At 52.2% G+C, this 16,467-nt stretch overlaps 1 protein-coding gene across 3 annotated transcripts in view; it reads right to left on the bottom strand.

Annotated features, from left to right (window-relative positions):
- Window positions 1-5,801: 5,801 nt before the first annotated feature.
- The window catches only part of LOC116953203 (pre-B-cell leukemia transcription factor 1-like), a 36,788-nt gene continuing 26,122 nt past the window's right edge, over window positions 5,802-16,467 (bottom strand). For 2 of the 3 annotated variants that reach the window (XM_032973164.2, XM_032973166.2), the window contains 5 exons: window positions 16,211-16,401; window positions 15,652-15,787; window positions 14,840-15,002; window positions 13,661-13,728; window positions 5,802-12,915 (listed from right to left, as the gene is read on the bottom strand). In XM_032973164.2, coding sequence (XP_032829055.1) covers window positions 13,682-13,728; window positions 14,840-15,002; window positions 15,652-15,787; window positions 16,211-16,401 — 537 coding nt within the window. In that variant the 3' untranslated portion in view covers window positions 5,802-12,915; window positions 13,661-13,681. The remainder of the gene's footprint in view (window positions 12,916-13,660; window positions 13,729-14,839; window positions 15,003-15,651; window positions 15,788-16,210; window positions 16,402-16,467) is intronic. The other variant, XM_032973165.2, reaches the window with a different exon arrangement.

Raw genomic sequence — 16,467 nt, 5'->3', positions numbered from 1 at the left:
ATGGCTAAGGTCATTTCCGAATAGAAGCTAAGTAGCTCAGTGAAGCCTCACCTGGTGAAATAAAATAATAAAAATAGAATAATATAAGTTATAATATACGGCGGGTTCGCTTTTCCTCGAGGCGAAATAAACGGGGCGTTCAGAAGCGGGGGCCCCTAACGATGTCACAATAAAAATGTAAGTGGTAGGTTAATAATAGCTTAATTAATTCTCATAATGACCCCTCCCCCCCCCCCCCTCAGGCTCCCAGTGGAGCTGAGCACCAATTATCGCCTCGCGTTAATTACACCGTGGGACCACTCACAGCCGTTAATTACACAGAGAGAGAGAGGGGAGAGAGAGAGAAAGCATCATCACCATCACCACCACCACGCAGCCTCCATCTACCATGCATGCCACGTGGGGACCGCCAGGCAGAGCACGATGACTTTTACTCAACCCAGTTACACAGTGTACGAAAATAAATACGTGGCGTTTTTGTCACTCTTTTTTTATTTTGAAGTTATGTACCTACATTGAAACTTCTTTCGCACTGTACGTCGAAGGCCGCGCTCGTCGGAGGTGCGGGGGCTAGGGCATGAACAAAATAAGTTTGCAAGTTGCGTTCAGATGTTCAAACAGCGGAATAGATGTTTTTTTTGCAAAGCATCAAGACCGCATTGACCCACGCGTTACTTCTGGCATTAACCCACGCGTTACTTCTGGCATTAACCCACGCGTTACTTGTGACATTAACCCACGCGTTACTTGTGACATTAACCCACGCGTTACTTGTGACATTAACCCACGCGTTACTTGTGACATTAACCCACGCGTTACTTGTGACATTGACCCACGCGTTACTTGTGGCATTAACCCACGCGTTACTTGTGACATTAACCACGCGTTACTTGAGACATTAACCCACGCGTTACTTGTGACATTGACCCACGCGTTACTTGTGACATTAACCCACGCGTTACTTGTGGCATTAACCCACGCGTTACTTGTGACATTAACCCACGCGTTACTTGTGACATTAACCCACGCGTTACTTGTGACATTAACCCACGCGTTACTTCTGGCATTAACCACGCGTTACTTCTGGCATTAACCACGCGTTACTTGTGGCATTAACCCACGCGTTACTTGTGGCATTAGCCAGGAGTTACTTGTGGCATTAACCCACGCGTTACTTGTGACATTAACCACGCGTTACTTGTGGCATTAACCCACGCGTTACTTGTGGCATTAACCCACGCGTTACTTGTGACATTAGCCACGCGTTACTTGTGGCATTAACCCACGCGTTACTTCTGGCATTAACCCACGCGTTGCTTGTGGCATTAACCCACGCGTTACTTCTGGCATTAACCCACGCGTTACTTGTGACATTAACCCACGCGTTACTTGTGGCATTAACCCACGCGTTACTTGTGACATTAACCCACGCGTTACTTGTGACATTAGCCACGCGTTACTTGTGGCATTAACCCACGCGTTACTTCTGGCATTAACCCACGCGTTACTTGTGACATTAACCCACGCGTTACTTGTGGCATTAACCCACGCGTTACTTGTGACATTAACCCACGCGTTACTTGTGGCATTAACCCACGCGTTACTTGTGACATTAGCCACGCGTTACTTGTGGCATTAACCCACGCGTTACTTCCTGCATTAACCCACGCGTTACTTGTGGCATTAACCACGCGTTACTTCTGGCATTAACCCACGCGTTACTTCCTGACATTAACCCACGCATTACTTGTGGCATTAACCCACGCGTTACTTGTGGCATTAACCCACGCGTTACTTGTGACATTAACCCACGCGTTACTTGTGACATTAACCCCACGCGTTACTTGTGGCATTAACCCACGCGTTACTTGTGGCATTAACCCACGAGTTACTTCTGGCATTAACCCACGCGTTACTTGTGGCATTAACCCCGCGTTACTTGTGGCACCCACACGTTACTTGTGGCATTAACCACGCGTTACTTGTGGCATTAACCCACGCGTTACTTGTGACATTAACCCACGCGTTACTTGTGACATTAACCCACGCGTTACTTGTGGCATTAACCCACGCGTTACTTGTGGCATTAACCCCGCGTTACTTGTGGCACCCACACGTTACTTGTGGCATTAACCACGCGTTACTTGTGACATTAACCCACGCGTTACTTGTGGCATTAACCCCCGCGTTACTTGTGGCACCCACACGTTACTTGTGGCATTAACCACGCGTTACTTGTGGCATTAACCCACGCGTTACTTGTGACATTAACCACGCGTTACTTGTGGCATTAACCCACGCGTTACTTGTGACATTAGCCACGCGTTACTTGTGGCATTAACCCACGCGTTACTTGTGGCATTAACCCACGCGTTACTTGTGACATTAACCCACGCGTTACTTGTGACATTAACCACGCGTTACTTGTGGCATTAACCCACGCGTTACTTGTGACATTAACCCACGCGTTACTTGTGGCATTAACCCACGCGTTACTTGTGACATTAACCCGCGCGTTACTTGTGGCATTAACCCACGCGTTACTTGTGGCATTAACCCACGCGTTACTTCTGGCATTAACCCACGCGTTACTTGTGACATTAACCCGCGCGTTACTTGTGGCATTAACCCACGCGTTACTTGTGGCATTAACCCACGCGTTACTTCTGGCATTAACCCACGCGTTACTTGTGGCATTAACCCCGCGTTACTTGTGGCATTAACCCACGCGTTACTTGTGACATTAACCCACGCGTTACTTGTGGCATTAACCCACGCGTTACTTGTGACATTAACCCACGCGTTACTTGTGACATTAACCCACGCGTTACTTGTGACATTAACCCACGCGCTACTTGTGACATTAACCACGCGTTACTTGTGACATTAACCCACGCGTCACTTGTGGCATTAACCCACGCGTTACTTGTGACATTGACCCACGCGTTACTTGTGGCATTAACCCACGCGTTACTTGTGGAAAAACACGTTTGCACACCGGTGTGCTGTAACGAATTGGCACGTTCTCTTTACGTGACAAACCATACTAATTGGCTGTGTCGGGTGGTAGCGGCTTTAGCGACACATATTTACACGATCTAAACCGCCCCCCCCCCCAAAAAAAAACCTAGTATTATGGATGATACTGGTCGTGAGCGCATCCGTGTTAAATTGTATATTTGGATCTTGATTTGAAGCTTTCGTGACTGCATGAATCCATACTCTTTGGTAGTTTCGGTAAAGTCACATAGGTAGAAAATAAAATAAATCACGACGTTTCGGGAGCAACACAAGCGTCCATCATCAGGTGAGAAAGTATGGTCTGCTGCTGAGGCAGGCTGTTTCAAAAGGTTTGAAATGGGTGTAGCCTAAGGGGCATGAAGAAGTGGGCGGGGCTAGTGATGTTATAAAGAAGTGGGCGGGGCTAGTGATGTTAATGTGATCAATTAGCATGTGACTGTAAGATCGAAGAGTGGTCTCCACGAGGCGAGAGCGTCAACGCAAGAGAACCACCGCAACAGTGGCCATGCCAGTGAGACACACAGCCCATAACACAGTAAGAACCAACGATAAGGGAGCAGAAGTGGCCATGTTAGTGAGACCCCAGCCCGTCAATGCAAAGTCATCCCACAGGGCAATTCAACTCAGAGAGTCGGAGATAACAGCCACACGGCAGGAAGGATGGAAGCATCACAGCGAGTTATGACTTTACCTGGTTAATAACGTTCTGCGATTGTGAAAGTGCACTCCACAGGACATGTGAGCATGAGAGTGCAATCCAAAGGACATGTGAGCATGAGAGTGCAATCCAAAGGACATGTGAGTATGAGAGTGCAATCTAAAGGACATGTGAGCATGAGAGTGCAATCTAAAGGACGTGTGAGCATGAGAGTGTCATCCAAAGGACATGTGAGCATGAGAGTGTCATCCAAAGGACATGTGAGCATGAGAGTGCAATCTAAAGGACATGTGAGCATGAGAGTGCAATCTAAAGGACGTGTGAGCATGAGAGTGTCATCCAAAGGACATGTGAGTATGAGAGTGCAATCTAAAGGACGTGTGAGCATGAGTGTCATCCAAAGGACATGTGAGTATGAGAGTGCAATCTAAAGGACGTGAGCATGAGAGTGCAATCTAAAGGACATTTGAGCATGAGAGTGCAATCTAAAGGACATGTGAGTATGAGAGTGCAATCTAAAGGGCCTGTGAGCATGAGAGTGTCATCCAAAGGCATGAGAGTGCAATGCAAAGGACATGTGAGCATGACAGATCTAACAGAGGCATAGAGAGTGAGACAGAGAATCGCAAATAACAGCTGACATAGGCAGGTAGGATGGAAACATCAGTCAGTTAAGCCTTTACCTGGTTAAAAACGTCCTTCCAATGATTGCTCAGTTTGTACCCATCTTCTCAATTGAAGTTGTGTCTGTGTTTATATATCTGGATGGCTTCATGAATAAATCTCTGAAGGTAGCCGGTAGGTTTGCAGAGGACCTCCGTCTTGGAAAAATCAATTTCGCGTGAGCCCACAGCGTTAAAACAATGATCAGCAACGGCAGAGGTATTGGTCCTACCGTGTTTCAGATCTGCTTTGTGTTCACGAACGCGGTCCGAGATATGTCGTTTCGTTTCCCCAATGTAACTGCTGCCGCAACCACAACTCAGTTTGTAGACACCATGTCAGGAATCACACCCTTTACAGATGGGATTAAATCACGGATTTTGTGTACTGTGTTGTTTAAGATTTTGGAAATCTTTTTGGTAACCCCTGCTATGTATGGTAAATTGATGGTATTGGTTGGATCCACAGAAGGTTGTCACCCATTGCTGGGGAGACAACCTTCTGAGGATTGTACGGTCCGAGTATCCGTTCATCCTGAGGGCTTGGTGTACGTGCTTCAACTCACTGGCTAGGTGGTGCTGGTCGGAGATGCAACGGGCCCTATGGTGTTGTGTTTTGATGAGGGAATTATTCTAGGCTGGATGGTGGTGGGAGTCAGGCTTTAGATAGGCATCCGTGTGGGTGGCTTTCCTGTAGAGTGTCCCAACGAGCCATCAAGTTGCTTCTCAATCAAAACATCCAGGAATGGTAGCTTGCCATCCTTTTCCACTTCCATGGTGAATTTGATAGACGGGTTTATGGAATTGATGTGGTTGAGAAATTGGTTCAATGCTGGCAGGCCATGTGGCCAGATGACGAACGTGTCATCTATTTATCTCCTCCACAAGGAAGAACGTAGGGTGGAAGTCTGGATGGCATCTGTCTCAAATTTCTCCATGAAAACATTCGCTACCACTGGCGATAAGGGAGAACCCATTAGGGTACCCTCATTTTGTTTGTAGAATGTACCATTCCAGGCAGTACCTTACCAAAGTTGGCACTTCTGGATTCAGTCCTTGTTGGACCAAGTCTTCAATGGTTGCAATGGTGTCAGCTACAGACACCATTACAGTATAGAGTGGCTTCAGTTACTCTATAGTGGCTTCAGCCACTCTATAATGGCTTCAGCCACTATATAGTGGCTTCAGTCACTCTGTAGTGGCTTCAGTCACTCTGTAGTGGCTTCAGTCACTCTGTAGTGGCTTCAGTTACTCTGTAGTGGCTTCAGGCACTCTATAGTGGCTTCAGCTACTCTGTAGTGGCTTCAGCCACTCTGTAGTGGCTTCAGACACTCTGTAGTGGCTTCGTACACTCCAGAGTAACGGGTGGACTACAGCCAAAACATTCCAGACGTGTATTTTCATCACCAACCCGGCGAGCAACACCACCACCACCACACAAGGTCGCCAGACGTCAGGTCTCCTTGGTTAATGTTTTAATTTTTTTTTATTATTATTTCATATCGTCAGTACGTGTACAAAACCCCGTTTAGCGGCTCCGCGCTCTGTACAGCGTTAAATGTCTACAGCGGCGCCCGAATTGGCCAAGAGGTATCCCCCCCAACCCTCCTTTCCCTTTCCCACCCCCATCAATAAACACGCAGCGCCAAGATTTACCACCACAATTCTCCGGATTGGAAGACAGCCCCCCCCCTACCCTTCCAGCTCTACCCCCCAGCAACCACCCCCCACCACCACCACCACCACACTCCACCCACCATGCATTTTAAAGCAAGTTCCGACTGAGTCTCATAATCCCGATGCGGTGTGGCCAGGCTTTGTACAAGTTTACCGTGACGCATGGGTGCGCATCTTTGCAATTCCGAGGAATACGGTTAAAGGGAAAGAGGACAGCCGAGTAAACATTCAACGTCGGGCCCAACGTTGCACGATTTTTGTTTTTCTGGGAAGGAGTCGGCGGCGGTCGGCGGGAGGGACATTTGCAACACCACTTAATTGGTTTCACACGTCGGCTTTCGCGATCGATCTTATCGAGGTTTTGTTCGGGGGGGTGAAGGCATGACCCGAACATCCGTGGCGCAAATAATAACAGTGGCCTCGTTCCCATTGTTAGGAGAGTTCACGCGGTCTTCTTCCAGGCATCACCACTTCGCACAGGAACATGTTTTTGTTTCCAACCATTTCACCAATCGGGAAGAGGCGGCGGCGATTGAACCCCCGGGGGGGGGTGTGCGGAATGCCGACAGCCACGTGGCCCATCGATTCACGCGCGTTTTCTAGGATTGTACATTTGGCACGTTTTGTTAATGACGGTGTAAAAATCGTGCCTTCCGCTCGCTCGAGGCCCTGTAACTGAACCGGTCGGGGGAAAAAACACGTGGCACGTGTTTGGAGAACTGTCGGAACGACTAATTAAAGATTAATTAAAGGGCCGAGGCCTTGCAAAGTCTTACACGCCTCTATCGACCAAGATGCGCTCGCTTCTGCAGACGTTATATTTGTTACACCTGAGTGGTGTTCGTTCGCATTCATAGATTTTATCAACGCCCTTGACCACCAGAGGCAGGGGGTTGGAAATTCCACATTGCTATGACGGGGGGGGGGGGGTAAGACGTTCGATTTCAGAGAACCGTCCATTGGCGACCGCTCTTACCGATTCAAGAGCGAGCAATTTCCCAAGATTCGTAACAGCGTGAGCTCCGTATACTTCAAAGTCATTGTTTGACAATGACCACCAGCTTAGGGGGTTAAGGTTAAAAACGCGCTATTGCCGTGAGCGTCACTAGACTGCAATAACACCGTAATGCCAAATATGTTCTTGTAACGGATTGCCCGCATGAACCGCGGCGCCACCAATGAGCTCCCTCACACACGTGGGTGGCGATCGGTCGGCACACCCAGCTGATTCAAAGGGTTGTTGCCCCAAAAAATAATGTTCCCATCCCTAACAGCGGCATCCCGTTCGCCACTGCTGGCCTGTTGCCAATGCGTGCCTCGTGAACACGCACACACACTCACTCTCATTTTAGCAATCCACCGCTGGGATGAGGGCCTACGACCCACACCGGTGTTGCGTCACCATACTTCACCACGGCTCGCCCGTGCGGGTGGAGGAAGGGGGGTTGTGGGAGCGAGTAGGACGTTACAATGTTATTGTACTGTGCTGCCCTCCCTCCCCGTTGCCCATCACCACGTAGCCCCACAGCCTATAACACCTGTTACACACAGTGGGTCACTCAAACCTCCCCCCCCTACAATTCGTAGCACCATCCAGGCTGAACCCTGCTTAGCACACCCCGAGATCTAACGAGATTCGGGGTTCACTCCAGGTGATTTTGGTCACGCGATGCATTACACAAAGCCACACAAATTCAATGCCCGTCGATAATGTTTAGTCTGTAGTCCTCCTAAGCGTTTCGCGAAGAAACAAAAAAATCAAGGATCAAGGGAGTTAACTTTTTTGTTAATTCAGAAGCAGGCGTGAAAGTGTTCCGCGATTCGGATCATAACACTGCATGAAACCGGCCCTTTAAAGTCCACGTGACAGGAGGCGGAGCCACGCGTCAATGTTTTTGGGCAGTGACGTGGGGGGCTGTATATTTGGAGTTTGGGTGTTTCGCTCTCTCATCATTACGGTGGCTAGATGTTAACTACCTCGCCTGGTATGCAGGTCGTGGGGACGATTCCAACGGTGGTGCCTGCTGTATATTTGGAGTTTGGGTCTCTCTCTCTCTCGTGGTGGTGGTGATCGCGTGGGGATTGTTCTCTGGGTCCTCTCCGGTTTTTCCCTCCACATTAAGAATCAACGTCACGCGTTTAGAGTATTTGGCTGCTGCCATAAATGTCCACGTGATGACGATGAGCCACTTCGTTGAGCGATCATTTGCGCTAGCCAGGTTCGCTTCAGAAAAAGAGCTACATAGCTCAGTGGGCCTGACCTGGTAAAATAGTTTAGTGTTGTAGTTAGGGTCGGGGCTCACCTCTCTCCGTCTCACAATAAGAAGCCACCTCCTCCAATGGTATGACGTGTGACCAAATCTGAGAAACTGTTGGCAAACCGGCACGCGCTTCCCGATCGTAATTTGTCGCAGCGTGTTCGACACTAAATATACCGTCTATTTGTACTATATACACGCGCGCGCGCACGCACGGCGGAGCAGTGGTGGTAACTTGTCGGGTGGGGCACAACGTGGGTATACCCCGCGTAGCCCTCCTTCGCTCACGAGCCGACACAACAAACGAAAAAACCCCTCTGGCCAAAACTGGAGGCACGCTGAAGCGAAACATGATATAATCATACAACAGTGAGCTAGTGTTAAAACGAGCGTTAATATAAGTAACTTTTTTTTTTAGTTTCATCTAGGGTTTTTTTTTTTGGTATTGCAATGACAACTTCTGACGACCTTATAACAATATAAAATAGGTACAAGTATTACAATCCACCAAGCTATGGTTAGGAGCCACGGTGGCCCTGCCGGTGACGGTGGCTTTGGGGCAGCCACCACCACCAACAACGTCGCGGTTCTGTTTTGTTTTTCGAGCTGGGAGGGGAGGGGGGGCTGAGGTGGGGGGATGGGCCCTTGCTTGGCCGCAGTCTGTGGTGGGCGGGCAGAGGAAGCGGATGGGGGGGGGGGCACAGAGACACTTAACCCGGTGAGAATCGCGCGGTGGCAAGGATCGTCGACACGCCGATGTTGGCGAGGCCCCACGCCGGTGTGGCACTGCCATCGAGGCGCCGTTACCGACGCTCGCCACGATTACCGGTGACCGGACGGAAACGGAGGCGGGGCGGGGCCACATCAAACCGATGGCGTCGTGGACAGAACATTATTTTGTTTTGTAGGAGAGCCCGGGGGGTGGGGGGGGGGGTGCCCTGCCGCAAAGTTGATCCCAGCGCCATCGCTGCCGGCTCCGCTGAGATTGAACCGTCGCTCCGTCGTCGGAAAATTTCAAGACGAACGTCGCAAGTGCCTCGCCGTCACCCCACCGCCACCCCCCCCTCCCCACCACCACCTCCTGGGCAAAGAAACTCCGAGTGGTTGCTTTGAGCAGGAAATGCAGCACTTTGTTTTCTTGTATGGGAGAGGGGTCAAACGTGCTTTTGGTCACGGGATACTCAATTTGAGATCTCCCCCCCCCCCAAAAAAAAAAACGGACGCAGATTCCACCGCTTTAGACCGAGATGGGGAGAACGCCGGCCGGCGGGGAGGGGTCGTCGCTCGAGCCCACATCGGCGTCGTCGTGGTGGGGTGTGACCACCCGCTCCCCCCCCACTGCTTGCTGTCAAACCCCAGGCAGGAACGACACAACCGCGGGTGCCGACACGGGGGACAGGCTACGTAACAGACGAAAAAAAAGGTGGAGACACAACTCGCTACACGTGTTATAACATAAACATGTGGGGGGTGGGGGGTGGGAAGAGAGCAAAACCAAAATAACAACGCACGCTCAAGGTAACCCCCCCCCCCCAATTCGCCCCCGCCCTTAGTTTAACATCGGCAGAAATTATAAAACACGAGCAGGAGGAGGAGGAGCGGGGAGCCTCGCGCAACGTGGCCCAAACGCTCCCAGAGCGGATCCGGCGTCGTGCGAGCATCTCACGACGGTGCGAGGACGACGGCGGCAAGGGGACAACACCCCCCCCACCCCCCACGTTCTTCGCTCCGGCGATGAAATCGTTGGGAGGGTTCACGAGCGAGCGACGGAGCCCCCCCGCGGCCCCCGCGGCTCCCACCCCCACCGCCCGCCGCCATCAATCACGGACGAAACTTGGTGGATGCCCCCACCCATAGAACGACAACGCCACAAACTCGTCCACGATCCCGAACGAGCGTACGGCTTTCAACTCAACGCAAAAAAAAAACGAAGAACGAAAATGAACATTTAAGTTTGACTTTACAGGCAGAAATGTGAAAGCATCGTTGCTGTGTTTTTTTTTAGGTTTTTCTGTTTTTCAACAAGTCATCCGCCAAGGACGACATTTCGTTTTTTGCCGGCAAGCGCCTGCCACCCTCCCCACCTCCCCCCCAAGCGTGTCCGGGACGACCTCGTCCAGAGCAGACCCGTGGACTCGGTTTAAAAGAAACAAAACAATTATTATGATAAAGGTGGCAAGGACAAAGCAGATTGGGGGGGGGGGGGGGGGGTGGAGGGGGGACCATAGTTTTTTTTTAAAAAGACAGCAAAGTAAAAAAAAGTAATTTTTCACAATCCCGGTTCGTCGCACTTCACTTGCGGATCCTCGCATTAAAAAAAAGAAAAACACGCGGGGTCCCGCGGTGCGGTGAGCGACGAAAAAAACACGGGAGGGAGAAAAGAGAAAAGACTTTAAAAAAAGCACAGAACGCCAACTTCTACCGAGGGCCACACGACTTTGTAGAACCGCTCGGGGCTGCCGCTTTTACTCGTGCCCCCGAAGCCCCCCCAAAGATCGCGCACGGCAGAAGCGACGCAGCGGCAGAAAAGCCGAAACACGCGGCCGAGCGGTTCCCGCGCTGAACGGGATAGAGGGCCCCCGCGGAGGGGCCCGCGTAGAGAGGCCTCGCGGGCCCCCACGCGACAGTAAGCCACGCGGACGGGGACACCTCTAGGCGACGCCATCCCCTCCGGATGTCAGGGATTCGCGCCGGCTTCTTCTTCTTCCGTGCATGCGCAGTTTTAAGACCTTGGTAGCGAGAGGAGAGACAGCGAGAGAGACAGCGAGAGAGACGCAAGCGGCGAGGCGTGCGCGGAAACGCGGGCGGGGTCCGACCGAATCCGTGTCCGGCAAGAGCGACTTGGAGGACGTGAAGCGCGAAGAACAGAAAATAAAAAAAGGCGCGGTTTGAAGTTTTTCTTACCGAAATTTTTTTTTCATTCTTTTTCTCTTTTTTTTTACTAAAGCGGAGTTGGGGGGGGGGCGCACCGAGTCGGCTGTCACAGCAGTCCAGCGTGATCTCGGGAGGTCTGCGCGAGGCTGTGTTACAGGAGGTAGTGTGTGTGCGACGCTTTCTTGTCACCGTATGCACGCGAGCCCAAGACCTTCACACGCTCCGGGGGGGGCGGGGGGGGGTGGGGGGGGGGGAATTGGGGGGAGCCATTTCCCCGACCGATCGTCGTTTTCACAAGCGGCGGCGACGTCAGCGGCCGCCGAGAAGGCCCCAAACTTTAGCGGTTGGGAAAGTCCAAACTACTTTAGCGGTCGCGAAGGTCAAGTTCATCTCCAGATTTTCCCGTCATTTTTTTCGTCGTATTTTTTTTTTAACTCGACAATGACGGCTTGTAAACAAAACGGCCCGCCCGCCCGCCAGCCAGCCCCCCCCCCCACTCCCACCCCTCCGCTGGCAAGTCACACACGAGTGCAAGACGCACACATAAGAGCACGCGCACGTTTCTTTAAGAACTTTTGAAAACGAGAACACGCGGGCGCGTTATCCCGAGGACTTATTAACGCCCACGACTAAGTGACACGATGCACAGACATTGAGGGCAGCGCGCCGTCGCAACAAAAGGTCCGGCCCCCGCCCCCCCCCCCCGCCACCACACGGGAGGCCCTTGCAGCACCGCCGGAGTTGGCGGGGGAGGAGGGAAGAGGGAACTATTACTGTGACGGCACTCCGCACGAATACAGCGGGCTCGTTGAAGAGGCATCCCGCAGTCGTTCCTGTAACAAGAAAATAATGCATTTCCGTCTAAATTCACTAAGAAAAGAAAAAAATATATATATAAGCATACAATGCCTAAATGTTTATGCCACACGCCGGCTGGCTAAACATGATCATTCCAAACCTCTCCCTCCCACCCAATAAAGAAATTAACGACGCCAAAACAAGTTCAAACAGTTAGCAAAAATGTAACAGTACGTCAAGGAAAACCCCCTTAATTTTTCTTCTTTTTTTAAAATGCAAGTGTAACTGTTAAGCTCGTTTTCAACAGCTCTTGACGTGAGCACAGTTAAAAAAAAAAACGCTCTCTGCCCCCCCCGTCCCACCGTCCCACCGTGAGCAAACGAAAGGCTCCAGATGAAATAAACAAAAACCACCACCTAAAAACAATCCTGTCCCATGAAATGGTCAAAGTGGGGGGGGGGGGGGCGGGGGGCGGCAGAGGGGGTGGTGGGTGGTGGGGGGTGGGGTACGGTGCAGCCGCGCTTTTATTTTGACAGGTTTTTTGTCGCGCGTGCAGGAATCCGCTATGACGCACCCACACCCGCCGCCCCCCCCCCCCCCCCCATGCTACACACGAAGAGTCCGAGAGAAAGCGTCGGGAGTGGGGGGAACGGCGACGCCAATGCCACCGCTTCCCTCGTCCGTTCGTGCGTCGGTTTGGTTTGGTTAGTTTTGGTGGTTTTTGGTGAGCGAGCGAGCGAGCGAGCGGGCGGGCCCCTTTCCCTCGCTTGCGGAGGAGTTGAGCCGGTGTCCCGGTAGAGAATCGGGGGAGGGTTGTGGGGCAGGGGGTTGGGGGGGGTGGAGGGCGGCTTCGTGGGGTGGTGCGGTGGGAGGGAGCGGGAGGTGGCGGGGGGGGGGGGGCAGGCGGGTAAGGAGAAGCCCCTTGCCACTCATCGTCATCCTCTCGCGAGCCAGGGCACAGGACCTGCTGTCGGGGGTGGGGGGAGGGAGACGGAGGAAGAGTCGGGGTGGGGATGGGGGTGGACAGAGAGACAGAGGAATAGGTATGAGAAGCCAGGGCCGATGCATCTGAAGACAAATCTGCATCGCCATCTCTGGTTCCAAAATTAAACCTCTTTTTAGTTTACCAGGTAAGGCCACCTAAGCTACACAATGTATAGCTCTTTCACAGCAGCGGCCTGGCCACAAACGATAGCTCAACGAAGAAGGTCGACTCAGCCTCAAATAAGTACCTGGTGCAGTGTGTGTGTGTGTGTGTAAATATCGGTGTGTCATCATCGCCACGAGGGAGACAAAGGCGGCCAGGCGTGGTGCTGGCAACCCACCCTCTCATGCGCCGTACCAGCCTTCGTAGGTGCACGCTAACAGCACTTGCCCAAACAGAATGTGTTAAGGCTATGCGGGGGATCGTTATCTTTTGTCTAATATGACTATGCACGTACAACCATGCGTGCCTGTGTGTGTGTTGTGTGTTGCATGTCTGGGCTCGACAGTGGCAGGCGGTGGGGGGGGGGAAATTCTTCGAGGTTAAGCGGAGAGATACGTTGAACGCGCGCGAACTCCGTTGCACGTGCCCTCGAGCAGAATACGACAGAATATGGAGGGGGAATAAAATCTCAGCAATAGTTAAAAATGACACAAAGGGGAAGGATTAAATAACACTTACAAATCCACAGACATCAATCAGAGGTGCGAGCCACAGCTGCGCCTACCTGGTACGTGGCAGTTTCTGCTCACGGGATCCTCCCCTCCGACTGGTAGCACGGAGACGGGAACCCATCTGGAAGAGTCGCACAAAAACGTTACGCCACCACTGCAAAGGCAAAGCTCCCCCGTATAGCCTGCAACAGGACTGTTGGGGCAAGTGCTGTTAGCAATTGCCTATGCAAGACGGCACAGCACACGAGGGGGTGGGTGGCTAGCACCACGCCCGGTCGCCTTTGTCTCCCTAGTGACGATGTTTACACACCCCACCAAGTCCTCATTTGAGGCCGAGTCGACCTAGAAGAGGCCCAAAACCGGTTCAGATATTCGTCACCGATATTGGCCGTGAGCGGGAATTGAACTCGGGTCACTGGGTTTCGTAGCGCAGCGCGCTTACCGCTACACGACCACCGCACACACCCACGACGGCTACCCATGTGTACATGTCCACGTGCGGGTGTGCGTGCGCACGTCCGTTGTGGCGACTTTGTACAAGCGGTGGCGCTACGAAGTCGACGAACAGATTTAGATTCCCGCTTAAGACCAATGACAAGTGAGGAATATTTAAACTGGTTCTAGGTCTCTCCATGTGTACCTAAGTGCTGCAGTGTGTATAAACATCAGCACTGGGGAGACAAAGGCGGTCGTGCCCTGCCCTGACCACACCACCTCCTCGTGTGCCGTGCAGGCCTTCATCGCTGTTGTTCGCTAACGGCACTTGCCCCGACAGCCTGTTAAAGGCTATACGGGGGATCTTTGTCTTTGTGTGCTCCCGCGTACATGCTTGCATTTAGGCAATATTTTTTTTATTTTGTTTTATGTACCCAGGTAAAACTAAAAGCAACGTATTTTTATCTTACCAGATAAGGCCCACAGCTCTTTTTCAGAAGCGACCTGGCCACAAATGACAGCTCAACGAAGCGGCTTATCACGTGGCCATTTATAGCAGCCACATACCCTAAAACACGTTGATTCTAAATATGGAGGGAAAAACCAGAGAACCCGGAGAGAGAGAGACACCGCAAACTCCAAATATGCAGGTGTCAAAGGTCGTGATCGAACCCACGAACCTCCTTCCTCTACACCAGGCGAAGCAGCTAACATCTCCGAGCCACCGTGGCGCCCTAAAAATACAACCCGCACTGCCGAGTTTATTGTACTGTACTCCGCGCACGCCCCTGGCGTACCCGCCGAGTCGGGGGTGGGCGGGGAACCCTCGGGGCTGTCGTAAGGGCCCCCAGGGCCCGTGGCCGACACGGCCGTCTTGGCCGCGTAAACGTTGGCCTCCTCCTGGAACTTGCCGATGTTTTTCTTGTAGCGGATGCGCTTGTTCCCAAACCAGTTGGATACCTGAACGGGGTGGGGGGGGGGGGGGTTGGGGGCGGGGGAGGGAGGGGAGGGAATGGAATGCGCACACGTCACGTGTGCGCGTGAAGTTGAGGCGTGAACGATGATTCTTCACCGATGCGCCGTACGTCAGATGCCAGCAGGTCCCTCGCTCCACGACGAAGCGCCTCGATGAGCCCGCTAAATGAAATCTCCTTTGCCGTTCGAAGGAAAATTAACTCTATCCGGTATATTATATTTGCTCAAGATTTGTAACCGTCCTATGGGAAAACGTACCTGCTGTACTCCTCACGCAGATCGATGGTGTTCAAGTACTCCTTTTAAATTGCAAACATCTTTTGGTAGTTTTAATGTGAGGTTAGTTGACTGGGTCAAATGTGGCCTAAATTTTACCCACTCCTGTACAGCTGGCTCAACAAATTTGACTAAACTAACATCGAAACTCATAGACACACATAGAGATACATAGAGACTCAGACACTCACAAAGACTCATAAAGACACAGTGATACAGAGAGACTCATAGGAGACACGTAAGAGACTGAGTGATAAGTTTTGCTCAGTCCTTTTTCTAGCTGGCTCAAAAACTTAATAAACAAACCCCACCCCCGGCGCGCCCCCATGCCACCTCCGGCCACACCGCGCAGGCTCACCTGCGACATGGTGATGCCGCACTTCTTGGCGAGCTCCTCCTTGGCCTCCTCGCTGGGGTACGGGTTGCTGAGGTGCGAGTAGAAGTACTCGTTCAGCACCTCCGTCGCCTGCTTGCTGAAGTTCCGACGCTTCCTCCTGCGCGAAGAAACGGCGAGGAGATTCCCGTCGGTCACTTCGAGTCGTCCCGTTTTCCTTTTTTTTACCTCCTCCACACGTTCACGCTGAAACTACAACTAAACTTTTTTTTTTTTACCAGGTAAGGCGTCCCCCGCTCTGAGCAACGTGGCTCTTCTTCAGAAGCGACCTGGCCATCGCAAATGATGGCTCAACGGAGTTAGCTTATTACCACCGTGTGGAAATTAATAGCAGCCCAAATACTCTGAAGATGTGTGACGTTGATTCTAAATTCTGGAGGGAAAATCCAGAGGACCCGGAGAAAAATCCACCCGCCCACCAACCCCCTAGCCACCCCACCAGCTACCCCCCCAATCCAGGGCAACTGTGCTGCGGGCGACTCGGCTCGCGATCCCCCCCCCCCCCCCCCGGCAAATCGCTCACCGCGCGTCGAGGAATCGCGAGCGCAGGATCATGACGGCCTCGCACGTGCTCTGCTTGAGCTGCATCTGAATGGAGCTGAACTTGCGGTGGATGATGGACACCATGCGGTCCACCTCTTTGGGAGAGATGGGCCGCGTGCGGCTCTGCTCCCGCAGGAGGTTCATCACGTGGTTCGTGAACTCACTGCACGCCTGCTTGCGCACGCGCGCACACGCACACGACGAGGAGGAGGGGGAGGAGAGAGAGCACGAGGAGGT

The sequence above is a fragment of the Petromyzon marinus genome, chromosome 50, assembly GCF_048934315.1.
Source record: "Petromyzon marinus isolate PM22_M1 ecotype Great Lakes invasive population chromosome 50, UKy_Petmar_22M1.pri1.0, whole genome shotgun sequence".
Taxonomy (NCBI): Eukaryota; Metazoa; Chordata; class Hyperoartia; order Petromyzontiformes; family Petromyzontidae; genus Petromyzon; species Petromyzon marinus.
This window is presented reverse-complemented; position numbering and strand designations above follow the sequence as displayed.